We start from the raw sequence: 21265 nt of genomic DNA on the forward strand, positions 1-21265 counted from the left end.
AAGCTGCCTGACAAAGTCACTGTGTCCTGTGCGTCTAGGTCAAGGGCTTTCGCAGGCCTCTAAGAGGTCTCTCCAGAGAGGCTGACCTGTGGGGAGGTATCTCTCTATGTCATCATGGAGTGTGGAGTGCGGATAGCGGAGCTGGCTTCCTCCCCTGGACTGTCTTGTATCACCTCAAAGCACTCCCTAAGTGGATTGGTCACCTACCCTGTCACACAGGTTCAGAAGAGCAACTTAAGTAGGTTCACAGCAATGTTCTTCCCCGTGTGCCCTGGCTTCTCTATACTCCAACTTCCAAATGCCCCTGGCTGGTGAAAGATGGCCAGCGTTATCCCCACAGGTGGGAATGGATGGTCCTTCTATTCCCCGGGAGGACCACAGCGTTGTTGATCTCAAAGTCCACGTCTGGCTTTCAGTTATTCTCCTGTCTTTCTGCCCCCTTCCTTTGTCTCACAATTTTTTCTTTCTAACTTCCTTCTGCATGCTGGGTTTGGTATTTTTGTTTACTAAACTTCTATGGGGCACAGACAGAGGAGCTGCCTCTTCTGTCTTATCCCCGGTTTTCCGTTTTGTGAGAGAGCAAACAAACACACTGGGTAGCCTCTGATGCACAGAGATGTGCAGCTGTGGTCTGAGACAACAAGCCGGGCAGGGATTCCAGCGGGGGACAGGCCAGTTTCCACCGAGCTGACGTGAGCTGGGGATGGAAGGGGGCCCTGACGTTCCTGCACAGAGGCTTCCGGGAAAGTTTTGAAGTTTTCGGTTTTGTTTTGTTTTTTTATACTTTTACTGGTATTTAATTTTCAGTAAGATTTCTGCGACCCGTAAATGTTCCGTGAGCCCACAGGCAGGCAGAGAATAGTTGTGAAACGCGCTACCTGAAGAGGCAATATTCTGTAACTTAGTTACACAGAAAAAAGAGTCAGACTTTTTTGTTTTTTTAAAGTTTCGACGACATTAGAAGGAAATCTGCTTCAAGTGTGATGCTTCAGATACTAAAACGGGGCTGTGCCGACTCCCAGCTCCAGGAACAGAAGGTCAAAGGCCAACACGAAGCTGTCACAATCCTTCCTCCCAGCTGTCCCTCATCCTCTTGGCTTTCCCTCTAGAAGGCTCCTTGACCATGGCGGGGTGGGTATTGGAAGCAGAATCCGTGGGTGATCTTGAAAACTGCAGCACAGAAGCCTGCCTTACAGTGTGCAGGGCTGCTCCTCAAAAAGGGGGTTTCTAGGGGTTGGGGATTTAGCTCAGTGGTAGAGTGCTTGCCTAGCAAGCGCAAGGCCCTGGGTTCAGTCCCCAGCTCCGAAAAAAAGAAAAAAGAAAAAAAAGGGGGGTTCCTCACAGCTTTAATTTTTCTACCCAAATAATTTTACTTAAAAATTTTTTATTACACTTATTAGGTTCTGCGTAGGTGGAGAAGAGCTCGCAAGACTCAGCTCTCTCACCCCGCCATGCTTGTCCTCAGGATCAAACTCAGGTGGTCAGGCTTGGTGGCAAGCATCTTCACCCACCGAACCATCTCCCCGGGCCCCCAAAGAATCCTCCTTAAAACCTGCAAACCATTTTCTTTTCCCCAAACCTCAGAGCCACGTTTTCTCACCAAGGCCTCCCTGGCTGCAGCATACTGTGCCCTGATGTTACAGAAATCCAAAACAATCAGCAGTGACTTTCAAACAGCTTGCGGCAACGCTCACCACACAAAGGGACCTGCTGTGCTCAGCCGTCTCTGTGCCGTCAAACAATATCCCCCGAATCTCACACTCTGATGATTCTATTACTGGTCATTTCTCATTTCAAAACCACGAAGGGAGGCTGGAGAGATGCTGGGAGGGTAAGAGCTCCTGCAGAGGTGCTAGGTTCAACTCCTAGCACCCATGTCAGGTGGCTCACAACTGCCTGTCACTCCACATTCCAGGGGATCCTTCTCCTGGCCTCAGCGTGAGGTGAGGTCCCACGCTACTGCTCACATACATGTACCCACACAGATGCACACACACATACACATCGTTAAGAATTTATGAACCAAATCACCAAAAATCATGAAGGAGGATCTGTGAGATGTCTCAAAAGAGGGGCCGAGGGTGTTAACAGAATGTTTCCAGAGTGACAAGACAGAACAGGGTGTGTTTTCTTCTACACAAATGAAACTAAATCCACAAGTAAGAGGAACCATTGTATACAAAGGAGCAGTCACGACACTCTGTGGAATGGCTTAGAATACAAAGCCTCAAGCCCAAGTTACCCTGGTGCCCACTTGTCCTTCCCACAGTCCACCCTGCTTCTAGCAGAGGGAATGACACTGCAGTGGCCTACAGCAGCATTTGAGTCTTGGTGACGCCTGCCTCCCCTGGAGGGGACTCTTTGGTTAGTACTGCTAAGAGTTCTAGGCCTTCGGGAATCCTAAATGACCAGGTACTTGGGACATGTCCAAAAAGCCTCTTATCCTGTGTGTATTTACAACATGCAACGAGAGGGTTTAAGACAGTGTAGCTTTAAAAGCTGTGTATCTCAGACTGGGGCATAGCTCAGTTGGTAAAATGAGAGTCTTGAAGACCCAGGGGCCTGAGTTCACTCCCCAGAAGGTACATTTCAGAAACTCAGGCCTGATGATGCACACCTGTAATCCCAGTACCAGAGAATCAAAGACAAGTGCATCTCTGGGGTTCGCTGGCCAGCCAGGGTAGCCCTACTTAGCAAGTTTCAATCCAGTGAGAATCCCCATTTCAAAGAACCAAGAGGATGTCTCCTGAAGAACAAACCCTGAGGCTGTCCTTGAACCTACCACACACCTATAATCTCCCTCCCTTTCGTCCCACTTCTGCCTATTTTATTCTAGGGCTTTCTTTGCTTGGCACAGAGCACTGTGTCTCATCTCTCTGGCTGCCTTGCCTCAGAACAAACCTCGTCTGCTGCTGTCCCAGCCTTGTACCTCTCTCAGCCATCTATCACCTGGCGTCCCTCCCGAGGCCCAGTAACCTGGTGCCCTTGAAGAGTCAGCAGCTCCAGACAGCAGGTGGGCACGGCTGGCTTTGTGCACAATCCCACGCACGGCCTGCTTCATGACTCTGCACTTTTCGGGCACTTTTGCTACTCAGCAAAATGGAACCGATTCCAAGAAAACCACACACCGTAGCATGAAGGATAGTAAGCGGCCACAGAAAAAACCCCCAGGTGCTGCCTCTCCACAAAGGCCCCCTTCTCCTGAAATTCACCTACACAGTTGTTCATCGCCTAGCCTCCAGTGTCAGGCCTGCTCCTGAGAGCTATGTGAGAGCTTTCTCATGGGTCAGCAGAATGGTAGGGACAGGCCAAGCTCACCACTTTGCTCAATCAGACTTAGACCTGGGATTCCAGGCAAAAAGAATCCAAGGCCTGGAGAGAGACGTGGGAACATTTCACCAGACCAGAGAAAAGATTTCTCTCTATTCTAGTTTGGTGAGCCACTGGGTCAAATCAGATTATTTAAAAGACCGTGAATGGGTAATTACACAGGCATGGGTGACCCAAAGGCAGCTACATCATCAAAAATCCCACCCTGTTGAGTGATGACTTAGGATTGCCGGGCCCCTGGATGCAGTGGGCAGGCAAGGCAGCTCCATGGAAGAGCTTCTCCCAGCGTTTACCTGTCCTGTACAGCATCTTCAGAGAGGCCTCCTGAGTCTTGTATGTTTCATGACTGCTCATATACGCGAGCCTGTTGTGGAGATTTCAGTCGATCTGTAATAGCCGGTTCTTGTCTTGTGATAGCAGAGGACTGTCTCCAGTGTTGAGCTTGCACCCCACACTACCAGGGGGGAAGCGGGGATTCCCTGTGCTCGTTAACTTTGTTCAGTGCTGGGGCAAGACACCTGACACAAGCAAGTTACAGAAGGAAGGGACTATTTCCACTCACATTTAGAGGGGACAGTCTGTCATGGCAGGGAGGCGTGGCGGCAGGATCATGAAGCGGTTGGTCATGCGGAATCCACAGTGAGGAGGAAGAGAGAGATCAACACTGGCACTCAGCTCACTTCCTCCTATCCGTGCAGTCTGCAGCCCATCAGATGCCACTGCCCACATTTACAGTGGATATCCCTACTCCTATTAACTCCACAAGCTCCATCACAGACACGCCCAGAGGGAGGTTTCCATGGTGACTCTGAATCTCATCATGTTGATTATAAAGTATAACCGTCATGACCCCTCCTACCAAGTGCTCCATAACCCCAGTCTCTGACTGGGACCTCTGACTCCAGGCTTCATATCCTTCTTCATACTGCACTGGATCTGCTGTCCACAGTCCCACTATCTGTCTCTTCCATACTGTGACCTGATGTCAGCCTGACTGGTGTGACCAGTGTGACTAGAGTGACCAGTGGTGATCAATGTGACCAGTTTGACTAATATGACCAGTGGTGATCAATGTGACCAGTGTGAGCAGCATGTCCAGTATGATCAACGTGACCAGCATGATCAGTGTGACCAGTGTGACAAGAGTGATCAATTAGGCCAGTTTGATCAGTGTGACCAGTGTGAACAATGCGATCAGTGTGATCAATGTGACCAGTGCGAAAAATGCCACCAGTGTGATCAATTTGATCAGTGTGATCAGTGTGACCAATGTGATCAGTGTGATCAGTGTGACTGGTGTGATCAATGTGACCAGTGTGAACAATGTGACCAGTGTGAAAAATGAGACCGGTGTGATCAGTGTGACTGGTGTATCAGTGTGACCAGTGTGATCAGTATGACTAGTGTGATCAGTGTGACCAGTGTGATCAGTATGACTAGTGTGATCAGTGTGATCAGTGTGATCAGTGTGATCAGTGTGACCAGTGTGATCAATGTGACCAGTTTGATCAGTGTGACCAGTGTGAACAATGCGATCAGTGTGATCAATGTGACCAGTGCGAAAAATGCCACCAGTGTGATCAATTTGATCAGTGTGATCAGTGTGACCAATGTGATCAGTGTGATCAGTGTGACCAGTGTGATCAATGTGACCAGTGTGAACAATGTGACCAGTGTGAAAAATGAGACCGGTGTGATCAGTGTGACTGGTGTATCAGTGTGACCAGTGTGATCAGTATGACTAGTGTGATCAGTGTGACCAGTGTGATCAGTATGACTAGTGTGATCAGTGTGATCAGTGTGATCAGTGTGACCAGTGTGATCAGTGTGACCAGTGTGATCAGTGTGACCAGTGTGATCAGTATGACCAGTGTGATCAATGTGACCAGTGTGATCAGTATGACCGGAATATGCAGACCCTGTAGATTTCTCCCAAATGTCATCACATTAAACTGAGGTTTGTTGAGTTTAAAGTTCTCTTTGGCCCTCATTCTTTGTTCGGACTTTGTCCTGTTCTATCTGGTATCTCTCAGGGTTCACTTACGTCCCCCCTTATGCTCCTGTGGAAGGTAAGCCACCTTAGTCTTTAAATGCGTCTCTTTTGCTGGGCGGCACTTGTATCCTGCCTCAGGCAGTTCACACTGTTGTCACAAAGCCTCCTTGGCCCAGCTCCTCACAAAGACCGGGGATTTATTGTTCACAGCACTGGAGCCTGCACATCTGAGGCAAAGGTACCAGTAAAACCAGGTTCTGAAAGAGGCCTCTTCTGGACCACAGATGGCCAAACTCCCACTGTGACCTTATGGCACGAAGGCACCGGGAGAGCTCTCCCAGGTCTCTTGAAAGAGGGCCCAAATCTACTCACCAGGGTTCACCTAACAGTCTCCCAAATGTCCCGCCTCCTCCCATGGTAATCTGAGGGGAGAGGGTAGGATATGAACATAGGGATTGGCAAGGGTGGAGACACAAACAGACCCCTCAAAGCCACTCAAGCCCCACAAATCTGAACACACCACAGACCTCTGGGTCCCTTCCCTTCACAGACGGGTATGGTGATCTGCCACACTCTGGAGCAGGAAGGACAGGGTGGGAATAAGAATCACCCCAACTCCCGTTTAAGGAAAACTGTGCCAGGATTCCCTTGCGTGACCCCTTTCGAAGCCCTCAGACAGCTGGTGTGTCTGAGGGTCTTCAGAACCACATCCCTGTTGTCCTGCCTTCTTCCTACAAGTGGAGCTCCTCAGCACCTGAGTAGGGGAGGAGCTGGGCAATCCTCTTGGGATCAGGGACAAATGAACTTACAAGATGACAACTCACCTTGCACTCTGGCCCTCACCGTGCTCCCTGGCTACCTGAAGGCAGGCACTATTCCTTCATGCTATTATGGTAATCGCAGGCTTCACAGCTCAGCATCAGGACTGTTGAGATGAGCTGGGGTGAGGTCACCCAGCAACAGCTTATCTGAGCGTCTCAATGAAGCGTACAGGCTACATCTGCCCAGAGCTCTCCTGCTGCTTTAAAGAGTGTCCAGATCTTCCCAGAAGTGAGGCAACCAGACAGAGCAGGCCATACCCTCTCCTTCCAGATATGCTCCTTTTGTGACTAAGGCTGTCTGGGATGAACACTTTAACTGAATACTGTTGAGTGGTATGTATGTGAATGTATGTGCGTGCGTGCATGAGTGTACATGTGCTCTCTGTGTTTTCTCTGTGTATTCTGTATGTATGTGCATGTCCTATGTTACAAGTGTTCTCTCTGTGTTTATGTGTATGTTCAGAGTGTATTTCTGTATGTGTGTTCTCTGTGTCTGTACTGTATTCACAAGTGCATTGTTCGTGTGTGTTTTCGTATGTTCTAGGTAAGTTCATGTGTATGAGAGGGGGGAAGGGAAGGAGGGAGGGAGGGAAGGAGAGAAGGAGAGGAAGGAAGGGGCAGAGAGAGAGGGGGGGAGAGAGAGAGAGAGAGAGAGAGAGAGAGAGAGAGATTGAGATTGAGAGGGAATATGTATGTGTGTGTTATGTGAGAGGCTTCAGAACATAACAGACAGTGCTCAGGGACCAGAAGGGCTGCGTATCTCTTTCTCTTCATAGCTCTCCAGCTACGATGAGCAGCAGAACCCTAGTCCACACTGTACCTGGAGACACCGACTCACACTCCAGGAGGCCCGAGGCTCGCCGACTCACACACTGCACCGGCAGCAGATCACAGATTCACACTGTGAACTGGGGAAGCCACGGGAGCCTGGGTCAGACCCCGTGTACGGAGCAGGATGTAAACAGTCCGAAACGATCAGAGGGTCAGGGAGTTAAGTGCCAGCACACATGGGAATATAGCAGCTTAGCAGTGACATTAAGCTCTTACTTATAGCTTCTCTCCCAGAACTTCACCGGCCTGACGTAGGACGTGATGAATATGACGCTTCCGAGGAACGGACTCAGGGGCGTGGAGAAGATCGAGGTGGCGAATGTCTGGAAGAAAAGCATGGCGGAGTCTGAGAGGATAGGGTTAAGGCGGAATACATGCTGTCAACGCCTGAGGTTTAAAACACCAAGCCATGGGCACCGGGTCCCAAATCTGCAATCCCAGCACCAGGAGGGTGGACTGGCAGTTAACATTCATCCTTAGCTATAGTGAGAATTCAAGGCCAACCTGGGCTACAGGGAGGCTATCCATATGGACATCAACGCTGACCTCTGAGTGTCACCATATATGTGCATGTGCCATGCATGCATACATGCATGTAGGCACACAGGCATGCACACACACACACACACACACACACACACATGCGTGCGCACACGCAGGGATGCACACACTCATGTACTTACTAAACAAAAGTAAAAAGCTGGGAACTCTAGGGAGGTGTGGTGGAAGGTGGATAAGGGTGTGAATGAAGAGCTTCTGTGGGACAATGGATGAAGGTATTCAGTTAAACCATCACTTATAGTACCGACCAACACAGATCCTGGACAGGATTGTGGTGCAAAGGTCACCCACAGCCTTCTTCGGTTCCTCCCAACAGAAAGTGCAAGAGGTTAGTCTACAAGGCAGATGACCCGTGAAAAGCACAATTAGATGAAATCCTCAACACCGATAATTAAACACTTTACAAAAGCCACCAGGAGCTTAAAGCTGCCTCCCCACCATGCACGTTTAGGCTGTAATCTAATTATAAGGAGATGATAGCTGGGCACAGTGTCTACACACATCGAAAAGGGTGAGCTTCTCTTCCCTAGAGGCTGGAAGCTCACAAGCCAATGGAGGTGACAAGAGAGGAAACATGCTGGAACCAGAGAGAGCAATTTACCCAACAGCGCCCTGCTGGCTGGAGAGCTAATTTGATTCCAAAATAGAGCAGATTAGTCTGTTCTCGAGGTGGGATGGTGCCCACGTTTCTTAACAATGTGATGAGATAATTAACAGTTGACAATTGGGTGGAATCGAACCCGACATTTATGGACCATTATGTAGACCCAGCTTCTCCACCCTTCATCTCACTCGGACTCCAGGTGCCTCGAGCCCTGACCTTCCTCACTGAACAAGGATGAAGAGGTCTGTGGAGGAGGAGAAGCTTTGCAGGCAATGGCCAGCACTAGGGCATGGGTGGGGCAGTTGGAAGGCCTTGCCTCAGCAGAGGGGAGTAAACGATGTCACTAAAGGGCCAGTTTGACGGAAAATATGGATTTCAGGAAATTCCAAAACTGGTTGTCAAATGTCCTATACGATATGGGTCATAAAGGTCTTCATTTCTTGTATGTGTGTGTGTGTGTGTACCTAGAGCCTATGTTTGTACTTGGGTGCACATGCATGTGAATGCCAGAGCTCAGTCTTGAGTATCTTTCCTCAGATGCTGACAGTCTGGTTTTGGAGACATGATTTCCCATTGACCTGGAGCTCCCATTGACCAGGAGCTCACTGAGAAGGCCGCTAGCCCAACTGGCTAGTGAGTTCCTGGAATCTCCCTGTCTCTGCCTCTCCATCACTGCCACAAACGCCTGACAAATACAACCAGTCTGTTTACATGACTCCTCAAGGCCGACTCAGGTCCTTGTGCTTTTAAGGCCACCATGCTACTGACTCCTCGAGGCTGACTCAGGTCCTTGTGCTTTTAAGGCCACCATGCTACTGACTCCTCAAGGCCGACTCAGGTCCTTGTGCTTTTAAGGCCACCATGCTTCTGACTTCTCGAGGCTGACTCAGGTCCTTGTGCTTTTAAGGCCACCATGCTTCTGACTTCTCGAGGCTGACTCAGGTCCTTGTGCTTTTAAGGCCACCATGCTTCTGACTTTTCTTAAGCCCTAATGTCTCTATGCCCTAAGAGAAGGTATCTGCAAACTGAAGCGCTTGGCTCTAACCCCTGCTGCATGATTGCTTCTTCCATTGTCTGGGATTCACTGAGTAGACAACACGGGTCCTGGTGTGGGCACTGCTGATATGCAGGACAGGCAACTGTGTCAGTTTAGCCAGGAGCCGTGAGGAATACCTGGGGTTCACATGCTTACCATGGAGCAGAGACACTGACAGGAAGTGTCACTGGCTGTGAAGTGCTGAGGATCAGTGATCCCACATTAAACTGTGACCAGGGCTCCTCGACTATGCATTTGTGTTTCATTGGTAATTTTCAGGTAAGAAACATGCTTGGAAGTCCAGACGAGGAACCTTAGACACACATCAGAATAAGAACCTGCCTCAGTTTTCTACCCACTCTAACCTTATATAAAGGACTTGTTAGGAAACAGGATGCCTAGCAGTTGAAGAATGGGCTGAGCATTGTTTCCTCTTAGTTTACTCCACCAAATAAACTTGAAACTGATTTGTAAATATCAACACGGGTCTAGGAACAGGAATAGAACATGCTGTCAGATTTCACCCACCCTGCTGCGAATCCTGCAAGCTACAGTAATAACCTGTCTGCAAGATATGCCCATTGTCACACTAGTGGCACAGCATTAGGGGACTAACCAACGACTTAAAAAAACAAAACTGGATTTAAGGCTCAATCCATGAGATCGAGTTCATACCTCAAACTATTAATGAAGGCAAGAACCTGAGACTGAAGAGACCACTGGTCCTATGGGACACCTACTATTATTCTGCTAAATGAACGTAACCATAAAACTATTCCTAGTGACATATTACTATAATGGACCACATGGTGACAGAGACTTTGGAGTGCACAGCCTCCTCTCAAGCCTCAGAGATTTATGGAGGTGGGGGGATTGTTAAGAACCAGAAGTGATGGGTGACTTAAAAAATGTTTTAATAACTTTAAAAAATTTAAAGAATCTAGAATACATTATTACTTAGTGATTATCACAAGTATGTTTCTGTCCTGACCACCAAGATGAGAAAGCAATTTCCTGTGAGGAACGTCAGTTAACTCTCTGAAATCTTCAAGTGAGAAAAGCTTCCAGCCTAGTTCTCTAGTTCCACCAGAGATCACCAACAAAACCACAAGTCCTGGCACCCGTCTGTGCTGCTACTTTTAACTCTCATCCTGACAGAACCTAGAACCACCCAGGAGGAGGTCTTGGAGGAATTGTTCAGATCGTGTTGTGCCGTGTGCGGGTCTGTGAGGGATCACCTTGATTGTTTGCTGAGGTGGGAAGACCCACCCATGTTTGTGTGACGCTACTTCACGGGCCGGACTGTGTGAAGAAAGCTGATGGCACGAGGGAGCAGGCTGGGAGGCAGACCCTTCTCACTGGCTTTAAGGAGGGCGTGATGGATTGACGGCTTGAGTTTCTGCCTCCAGTGCCTCTCAGTGACGATTCCTCCATAACCCGGAACGTGCGTCAAGTAAACCCTTCCCTCTCCTAAGTTGCTTTCCTCAGAGTGGTTGTCATGGCAACACAAACAAAACTAGAACACTATCTGTCTCAGGACACGCTCCTGAGTTTGACCTCCAAGTTGTGCAGTGCCCAGGAATCTACTCAGCTTACAGGTTCCTCCCAGGAATCTACTCAGCTTACAGGTTCCTCCCAGGAATCTACTCAGCTTACAGGTTCCTCCCAGGAATCTACTCAGCTTACAGGTTCCTCCCAGGAATCTACTCAGCTTACAGGTTCCTCCCAGGAATCTACTCAGCTTACAGGTTCCTCCCAGGAATCTACTCAGCTTACAGGTTCCTCCCAGGAATCTACTCAGCTTACAGGTTCCTCCCAGGAATCTACTCAGCTTACAGGTTCCTCCCAGGAATCTACTCAGCTTACAGGTTCCTCCCAGGAATCTACTCAGCTTACAGGTTCCTCCCAGGAATCTACTCAGCTTACAGGTTCCTCCCAGGAATCTACTCAGCTTACAGGTTCCTCCAAGGAATCTACTCAGCTTACGGGCTCCTCCCAGGAATCTATTCAGCTTACAGGTTCCTCCTGAGGCTCTGACAGCAGCTGCTCTGAACCCCGTGATCAGAAACACGGGTATTGAAAGTCTAAAATCCATGGGAAAAGAAACCCCGAGGGACAGATATTAAGTGTGCATCAAGAGAAGTGTATTAACCTCTCTCTTCAAGTATATTCTGGTGCCTTTTTTATTCATCTTGTTATTGTGAGACAGTCTGGTTTTATGGCCTTATTGGCCTGGACCTATGTAGGTCCTACCTATCTGGAACCTGTAGGCAATTCTCCCGCTCATTGCTTCTGCAAGCAAGGATTGCACGTTTGCATCACCACGAATGGCTTCCTTTAATCAACGTCTCTCTGTCTCTCTACAGCTGGGCATAAAATTCAGTTATCTGTGTCGGCGCGATCATTAGAAACGGCATCTCCAATTTGCTTTGAGCTGAACTAAATCGAATTAAAGCTAATCATTCTGGGGAAACACATTAAAAATGTACGGAAACCAGGTCTGCCTAGCAACCACAAAATAAAACTATGATTTATTTATTTATTTTTTTTTAGGCTCCAAAATTTTTTCAGGGTAATTCTCCTTGTATCTAATTCTAGATTTCTCAATATTAATGAGGGTAGATGTAAAAACTATATTATATTACAAGGTAATAAATAATATATCGAATCCATTAACCCTATAACGTGTAAGGGTAAATAGATGTGAACAAGTTTGCCTAAGTCGACCCAATTATTTAACCAGTTATTCTCCATTTAAAAATCCAACCTTCTGACTATACAGAACTCCATATACCTGGAGTTAGGAGAAGGAAGGGTGTAGAAATGTGAAATTTGTGTCAGCCAGCTGCAGAATCTGAATTCTGTTTCTGGGACCCACACGTTGGGAGGGGGGAAACCTTTTTCCATAAATTCCCCTCTGACCTTCACATGTGCACCATAGCACATGCTTCTCAGTATATATCTCTCTCTCTCTCTCTCTCTCTCTCTCTCTCTCTCTCTCTCACACACACACACACACACACACACACACACACACGTGTAAAAATAACCGCTGTGCATGCACTGAGGAGCAGGCAGCTTCCAGAATGACACGATGTCTCTTAAGGTTAAGTGGCCTGAAGGGGACCCTGAGTGCCTCTCCTAAATGCATTTAAATGCAATCGGACAGAGTACAGGGCTGTTACTGCCAGGTCGGTGAGGGCTCCTGTCTGTAAGATGCCAACCTCAGCTTGGCAGGACAGAGTGAGCAGAAAGGATATGAGGGATGGCGAAGAGCTGGGCAAACACGTGGAAGGAAGAGCCCCAGGCCATCTGCCAAGGGGCCACGTAGGCCAGGACGAACTGCAGCTTCTGAAGCAGGTCTCCAAGCTGAAAGCAGAGAGAGACAGGTTAGAGAAGACAGAGCCGGCCCTGGTCACCACATCAAGGTCACTCAAAGGACGATGTCTGTGGGGTAGAGGCCACAAGGTCACTGCTTGCTTCCGTGTCACAGTGTCATCTGTCCTGCAGGCCGTGTGAGACGTGTCTGATGATGCTTCCCAGAGGCCAAGGTCAACTAGAGCTGCGGCTGGCTCATTTCAGCAGGTCCACACATGGGCAGTGTATCTGCCCTTCTTATAGCAATAATCACAGCTGTTCTTCACAGGGGACATTTTCAGCATATCTGTACAAATCCCAGTGTCCTCGATGTTTCTCAGGCGTGTGTGTGTGTGTGTGTGTGTGTGTGTGTGTGTGCAGGTGCACATGTGTGTGCATGAATGGAAAGAACAGAGGTCAACTTCTTGTTTCCACTGGCATGGTCAACTTTGTTTATTTTACTTGTGTGTGTGAGTATGTGTGTGTGTTGTGGGTGTTTATATGTTTTGCATGTGTTTGTGTTCACATGTGTGTGCATGGTGTGGGTTTGCATATGTGTGTGAGTGTTTGTGTGTGATCACATGCGTGTGTAGTGTGTGTTTGTATGTGTTCACGTGTCATGTGTGGTGTGAGTGTTTGTGTTTACATGTGGGAATGTAGGTATGTGTTCCTATATGTGTGCATGAGGAACCAGAGGTCAGCCTCAGGTGTCATTCCTCCGGTGGTGGTTATTTGTTTATTATTTTGCACATATACATGATGGTGTGCATGTGTGTATACCTGTTTGAGTGTAAAGCTGCACATGTGTCCAGGTGAGCATGCATGTGGGGTTCAGGTGAGATCCAAAATCTGGGCCTCGTGCTGTGTGTCAAATGCCTTACTCACTGAGCCAGCTTGTTCTCTGAGACAAGGTTGCTCACTGGCTTGGAACCTGCTGATTCCTCTGGCCTGAAGCCCCAGGAATCCTCCAGTCTCTCTCCCCAGCACTGGGGTTCTAGGCATGCGCTACCAGTCAGCTCCCTGTGCAGGTTCTGTGCAGAAACGCAGGCTGCCATGATTGAGAGAAGCGCTTTACTGGCTGAGCGTCTCGTTTCCCTAGCTTGTTGCTCTTGGTGCTATTTCATCTGTGAGGCTCTAGTACTTGGAAAAATGGCTCCACCTATGGAGCTGCCGGTTAGAAAGGCCAGGTGGGCAGGGAGAACTACACCAGCTAGACAACCAGCACAAGCCCTGATAGCCAAGAGGACCTTGCTCTTGCAAGCCCTGTCAGTTCAAGGTCTCATCTTATTGTAACTATTTAAAATTGTGTGTGCATGAGTGCATGTGTGTGTGCGTGTGTGAATGCGTGTGTGCACGTGTGTGTGCATGTGTGCATGTGAGTATGTGTGCGTGTGAATGCGTGTGTGCACATGTGTGTGTGCATGTGTGCATGTGAGCATGTGTGTGTGTGAGTGCGTGTGTGCCCGTGTGTGTGTGCACATGCATGCATGCTCTATGGAGGGGTGCATGCACACCATGCTGCACGTGTGGAGGTCAGAAGCTAACAGTTTTGTATAGCCAGTTCTGTCCTTTGCTCTCACATGGGTTCCAGAGGTTGAACTGGGGTGGTCAGGCCCATACAGCAACTGCCTTCACCAACTGAGACACCTCACCAGCCCGATACGCCATCTCCTAAGTTCACAGGAAGCCCAGTCTCCGTGCCCTACATTGTCCCAGACGCTACGTTGATAACTCTTAGTGTAGTAGCTATTAAGAATTCCTCTCATGGCTCCTGTCTACGTAAAACTGTGAGCACAAGTGAGACTTGCTTAAGTGATACATACCCCCTTCCCCCCTCAAAGGCCTGAGTGACGGAAAGTTTCTCTGTTCCATTTTTCCCAGGGTGGTTGTGTCCTGGGAGGCTCTTCAGACACCTTCCCAAGAAGCTAGTAAGTAGGTCAGGCCCAGCCATGCAGTCAGACAGGCTGCTCCAGGGAGGGCCCATCTGTGAGCACGGAGCTTGTGTGGGTCCAGCACAGCGGCATTGTGATTAAATGAATCTATTACAATTATTTTTTGCTTAGCATGGCAGTTTGTATTTACGCATAAGCAAAACTAGTAATCAGACATCGAAGGCTTCCAAACCCAGCATTTTTCTTGCTCTAATTGTGCCCGGGGCCCCATCTCTCCTGGTGTCTCCTTTCCCTCATTCATGAGGGAAATCATGAATATCATGAAGGGTGTGATGCCAGCTTAATACATAATGCTAAACAGAAGTCTTGGGGGAGGGGTGACCTGGGCCATTTTCTGTCCGTGGAGAAGCCAGGGTTCCTTGATGTCAGCTCTTTCTATCTCCTTCCCTGCCTTTCCATGGATTCTGAGAAAAACTACGTGTGGAGGACTTGATGCTCGGACTATGTGGGTTTAAGACTATGGGCTGGAATGCCCTAGACAAATATTCCAACTCCCCATGTTCTCAAACAGGAGTTGACAGGGACAGTGGATAGTGAGAGAAACAGAGATCGTTTATGAAGAAAAAAGGCAGAGGCCCAGCAGCATGAGTCAGCAGACTGGGACCCCTATGGGCAATCTGTAGGTGTGAACTTTTCTCCACATGGGCTGTTCCATGTGGAGTTCCCAGTCTGGTTTATTTTATATGTTGTGGTGTGTGCATGGGCACGTGTGTGTGTGTGTGTGTGTGTGTGTGTGTGTGTGTGTGTGAGAGAGAGAGAGAGAGAGAGAGAGAGAGAGAGAGAGAGAGAGAGTATGTGACCTTTATGGGTAATCTGTAGGTGTGAACTTTTCTCCACATGGGCTGTTCCATGTGGAGTTCCCAGTCTGGTTTATTTTATATGTTGTGGTGCATGAGTGTGTGCATACACATGTATGTAGCCATGTGTATGCATGTGTGTCGCCATGCGTATGCATGTGTGTATACATTTATGTGTGTGCATCTTTAAGGGTCTCTCACTGGCCTGGAACTCACCTAGTAAGCTAGGCTGCCAGGTCATTGAGCCCCAGAGCTCTCTTGGCCTCCATCTCTCTGGAATTCCAAGTATGCACACCATGCCCAACTTCTCTGTCTTGTTTTTGGGTTCCGGCTCAGGCCCTAATGCTTGCACAGCAAGCACTCTAGCTACTGAACCACCTCCCATACACCCCTTAGACACTAATGTAACTACATTCTCCACCCCAGTCTCTTGGCACAGGAGTTCATCTACCACATTCCAGCTCTGACCCTTCTCTTCTGCTTCTGTAAGACACCGTCTCAGTGTCACTTGAAACAACAGGCCCTCCCTCCCCGGTTCCCATGTGGCTTCCCCAGACAGGCCACCAGCAGTTTCCAAGTCTCTTTCTGCCCCTTTCCTGTCCTCCTTCTCCACTGCTCTTCCGCTGTGCTGGTTCAAGTCCCTGTCATGAGCCATATGGGTGACTTCCAAAGGAGACATTGAGGTATTTGTTCTGTAATCCTTGCGCTCCAGAGGATGAAGTTCAAAGACACAGAGCTCACTGCATAGGAGGGCTTTGTTTCCAAACATCTCTCCTCTCTTCCTTCCCTTCCTTTCCTTCCTTCCTTTCCCTTCCCTTCCCTTCCCTTCCCTTCCCTCCTCCCTCCCCTCCCTCCCTCCCTCCCTCCCTCCTCCCCTCCCTCTCTCTCTCTCTCTCTCTCTCTCTCTCTCTCTCACACACACACACACACACACACTCAGACACTCACACCATCTAGAGTCACAGACATGTGACTCCTGGCCAGCTACACCTATTTCCCAATGTTTAGCCATCATGGGATCAGGCCCTAACTTGGTAGCACTCCTGCTCTGACCTCAGGGTCCCCATTACGATGCTTCTCCTGTTTTCACCTCTAAATGCTTAGAACACACCTCCTCTCCCCAAGTCTTTGCACCCCCCAGCCACCACGAAGCCTGAAACATGTGTCCCATCTTAAACTTCCGCACCTTTCAAAAACTTCTGTGATTTTCACGTGCCTGACACCCCCACCCCCTCCTTAAAGTGCCAGGTCAGCACCTTCGCTTTCCAGTCATGAAGGCTGACTGGGCACCTCTTCTAGAACCTTCAGTAGGATGACTCCTTACTGGAGAAGTTCCTGTCCTAGACTTGGCTGACAGCACCACAAAATACAGGCTTAGCCTGAGAGCCTGCACTCGAACCTAGTTCTCTCACACGCCATTGTGAGACCATGCAACAATTCACTTTACTCTCGTGCCTCAGTTTCCCTCTTATAAACTGAAAAGCACGGTCAGGAAAGCTGCAAAGATGGATGGGGTGTTCAGAGTGGTTCCTGGCCCATGCACAGTGCCAGGGCTGTGCTAACCGTCACACTGTTGGTCATTGAGAACCCTGGGACAGAGCTTGGCACCCGTAGAAACTTCATTGTGTGTGTGTACATGTTCACGTGTGTGCATGTCTGTACACCCGTGGGTCAGTGTCATGTGACCTCCTCAAATGCTCGCTTTCTTATTTTTGGAACTAGGGTCTCTCGCTGAATCTCGTGGTTGCTGCTGGTCAGCAAGCTTTCCCACCACCCACACAGAGCTGCAATGACAGGTGCGTGTCCTCGAGCTGGGGGTTTCATGTAAGGAATCTGAACTCGGGTCTTCATGCATATGCAGGTTACTTACCTTTCCAGTTGAGCCCTCTTCCCAGCCCAGGAGCTGCTTTTCGAACAAAGTGTTCTGAATTAAATTCTTTTGTAAAAGGCTGAACTCTATTTTTAAAAAGGCATTTTATTTTAAATGTAAGACCCACAAAGTACAAGGAAATGCCATTTAGAGATTGCTACAGAGACCCTGAACATGAACTGTGGTCCCCCCTAGCAAGGCTGCACACCGTGGCTCGGTAGCAATTATCCAATCACCATGAACAGTCCCACCATTAATTTTAATTTCCTGAGTGGCAAAAGCATGCTGGTTGAATTAATGGTCTGTGGAATTTCATGTTTAATGTGTTAGGGGATGGCTGGGTTCTCTCAGGTCATGCATACACACCCTCTTGCAAACGGTACTAAGACAAAGTGATTCTTACGGATGTCCCACGGCCAGCGGGATGTTGTGCAAGGACCGTGCCATCTTTGGTCTGCTTACGATCAAATATTCCTCCTAGCCACCAAGTGTCCTCCTCACACAACTTACTGAGACCCAGACAGATCTGGATGGACCAGGCAGATCCCAGCACATCGCAAGGGTTTTCTTGGTCTTGCAACTCTCATGAAGAGTTCGATGTAGTCAGGAATGACCTTAAACTTTTCATCCTCCTGCCTCCAACTCCTTAGTGCTAGGATTACAGCCACATGCCACCATACTTGATTTAGCTGGTCCTGGACTTTGTGCAAGTTAGGTAAGCATGTTACTGACCGAGACACATTCTCCTTCCTATATTACATAGGTGTCATAGGTGTGGTGTGTGTGTGTGTGTGTGTGTGTGTGTGTGTGTGTGTGTGTGTGTGTGTGTGTATGTTGACAAGCATACATCCGTGTGGTCAAAGGCCAGAGATGGAAGTCAGGAGTCTTTCCTCAAGTGCTCCCGCCATTATATTTTGAAGCAAGGTCTCTCACAAAGCCAAGGGCTCACCAGTTCAGTTAAGCTGATCGGCCAGTGAGATTCATCCTTCTCTGCTCTCCCATGACTAAGATCTTATAATTATAGCCAATACACCCGGTCAATGAGTGATTCCTGAAAGCATTGCTGCCTGCAAACCCAGCACTGGAAATTTCTAGAAAGCCTCTAGGACATACATTAAGAGAATGCAGTATTACTACTGTTAGGAACCATCATGTAGATGAGCATTAGACACCCCCCCACACACCACACACACACACACACACACACACACACACGCACACACACACACACGTACACACACACACACCACACACACACACACACACACACACCACACACACACACACACACACACATACACACATACACACACACACACACACACACACACACACATACACACACACACACACACACACACACACACATACACACACACACACACACACACACACACACACACACACACACACACACATACACACACATACACACATACACACACATATACACACATACACACACACATATACACACACACATACACACATGCACATGCACACACATGGGTCTTGCAGGCAGAACCTTTCTGGGGGACGTGACTTCTCACTGTCAGGACAGCTGCCTGCTTCGTTAAAGCTATGTTTGGGGTGAGATTCTTGCTCCTCACTGCAGCAGCTTTCTGACGTTTCTCTCTGCAGACAAGGGGTGAGCTTGGAGAGGAGTAGGATAGGCTGGGGCTCTCTCATCCTTCACAGGATGCCTGTTTCTCTGCCCTTTGTCTCTGCTCCTCCCGACCCCCTTCAGCTGTTCTCCTAGCCTAAAGTTGATTACTCAAATGATAGCCCTAAGCTCTCCTTCAGTTGGAGAAAACAGGAGAGTCCCTACTTTGGGTCTTTCTGAAATCATTGGTATTTTAACCCATAATTCACAAGGATCATAGGAGGTGGCTCACATGACACAGCAGTTCTCTCGCAGTCATGAGGCTCTGGGTTCCAGCCCCAACATTGTACAGAGTGAATGTGGCGGTGCACACCTATAATACCAACACCCAGGAGGGGGATGCAGAGAGATCATAAACTGAGGCTGTGCTCCTCAGGTTTTTTTTTCTTTTTTCTTTTTTTCAGAGCTGGGGACCGAACCCAGGGCCTTGCGCTTGCTAGGCAAGCGTTCTACCACTGAGCTAAATCCCCAACCCTGCTCCTCAGTTTTTTGTCAACTTGACACAAACTTACACATACCTGGGGAAGGGATGTCTCAATTGATGGACTGTCTTTATCAGACTGGCCTGTGGCCAAGTCTGTAGGGATTTTTTTTTATTAACGACTGGTATAGGAGGGTCCAGCCCAACTGTGGACTGTGTCATCCCTCAGCAGGGAGACCTAGATTAGAGAGACTCAGTAGGCAGCACTCATCTATAATGGTTGCCTCATTTCTTGCCTTTGGCTTCCTTTGATGATATATTATAAGAGGTATATGAAATAAACCCTTTCTCCCCAGGTTGCTTTTGATCAGAATTTTTATCACAATAATAGAGAAGCTAGAATACAAATTGGTATCAGGAGTGGGAATTTGTTGTGATGGACCCCACCACATGGCTTTTATGTCTTGGACTATTATATAGGAGGAAGGTAGATGACTTTAGAGCTTTGGTCTGGAAAGACACTGAATGCCTAGATGCCCTGTTGTGGGAACTTGGGAGGAACTGCTTAGGGAAATGCAGACGACAGAGGTCTGGCTTGTGAAGCATGAGAAGGATTTGAGAGTGTCTCAACAACTCTATCAGCACCATTAAGAGGATATTTTGAAGAAAAACCAGTGGCTTCTGGCCATCTGGGGCTGAAGAATCAGCTGCAGTTAAAAAGAGGCCAGCAGCAATGAGGAAACCTTTGCTTTCTTAGGACAATCGATGCTGTTTAGCTGGGTATAAAACCTTTACTTTCTTAGGACAATCAATGCTATTTAGCTGGGTATAAAACCTTTGCTTTCTTAGGACAATAGATGCTGTTTAGCTGGGTATGCAGAGCCAGTGGTGGTGAATAAGAGTCCAGTTATTATTGAGGTTAAAATCTGAGAAGTGTTTGCTCAGGGTCAGCATACACTGTGGTCTATAAAAGGCCAAGGAAGACCCTAAGGTTAGTAGCCAAACTTGGCAAGTAGAGTCATCTCCCATGTGATATTAGGTTTGAAGACATAGGGGAGACAAGGGCAGTAGCTAAGGCTTGGCACTGTGAGATGCCATTACTGAAAGGACAGCCTCAGTTACAGTGGAGGCTCCAGATTAGGGAGGCTCATGAAAAGAGGCTTGGGACCTCTATGAGGATGAGGATCACTAGATCCTCCCCTGAGGGTCTAACTACCACTTCTTGCTGTCTCAGTGCACATGGAGTTGCCAGGTGTTGGATTACAAAGTAGGAAAAGCTCTGGTGAGAGATGTGGACCTTGCAGGTCTGTAGTTGTCTGAGTGAGACATGCTATATTTCCTGTGGGGCAACTGTCAGTGTGTCTCTCAAGATCCTGTCAATAACCCCAATAAGTTATTTGGTCCGTGAAGCTGGCGTTCAGTGGGATCCTGACTTTGGTTTATCTATATTGTCTTTCATTCCTGGTGAATTGTTTTTCTCTAAATTTCCCCAGAAAAAGTCAGGCAGCATAGCACACACCCTCTCCATCACTGAAAATGAAGGAAACAAGCCAGGGACTTGCCTTGGTGAAGACAATGGACACCATGAAGAAATCCAGGAGGAAACTCTCAGAAACGTCCTTGTAGTCGAAGTGGAAGAAGACGACTGTGAAACCAAGGTTGGCGAACTGGTGAACTGGGTTACAGAATGACGTCCTCAGTAGCTTCATGCCTGCGGTGATCATCAGAAAAATGTCCCAGCTGTGAAAAACAAGAGGCCCGGTCAACGTCACGTGATGCCCTATAATCACTATGGTCCCCTGAGGTCAGACTATGCAAATACCATGCGCAGGCCCAGAAGGCCAATGTGGAGGTCCTGGCACTGTCCACATCTGCACACAGGGAGCAGGGCCTCAGAGAACAGGGTGACCATCTGAGGTTTCAGGGAAAAAGCTTCAACGGAGGAGACTTGGTCTGAACTGACTCCTTGGCCCATCTCTTTTACCACTGAAGATGTTTTATGTCTGTCCTGGTTAGGTTTAACTGTCAA

General features: G+C 48.4%; 1 protein-coding gene across 1 annotated transcript in view; it reads right to left on the reverse strand.

The window, feature by feature from the left end:
* Pcnx2 (pecanex 2) overlaps positions 1 to 21265 on the reverse strand; it is a 150676-nt gene that overhangs the window by 37975 nt on the left and 91436 nt on the right. Inside the window, exons 21-23 of the mRNA XM_032887445.1 lie at positions 20799 to 20976; positions 12435 to 12545; positions 7192 to 7319 (exon numbers count right to left, since the gene is read on the reverse strand). Coding sequence (XP_032743336.1) covers positions 7192 to 7319; positions 12435 to 12545; positions 20799 to 20976 — 417 coding nt within the window. The remainder of the gene's footprint in view (positions 1 to 7191; positions 7320 to 12434; positions 12546 to 20798; positions 20977 to 21265) is intronic.

This window comes from Rattus rattus, chromosome 17 (assembly GCF_011064425.1).
Source record: "Rattus rattus isolate New Zealand chromosome 17, Rrattus_CSIRO_v1, whole genome shotgun sequence".
Classification (NCBI taxonomy): Eukaryota; Metazoa; Chordata; class Mammalia; order Rodentia; family Muridae; genus Rattus; species Rattus rattus.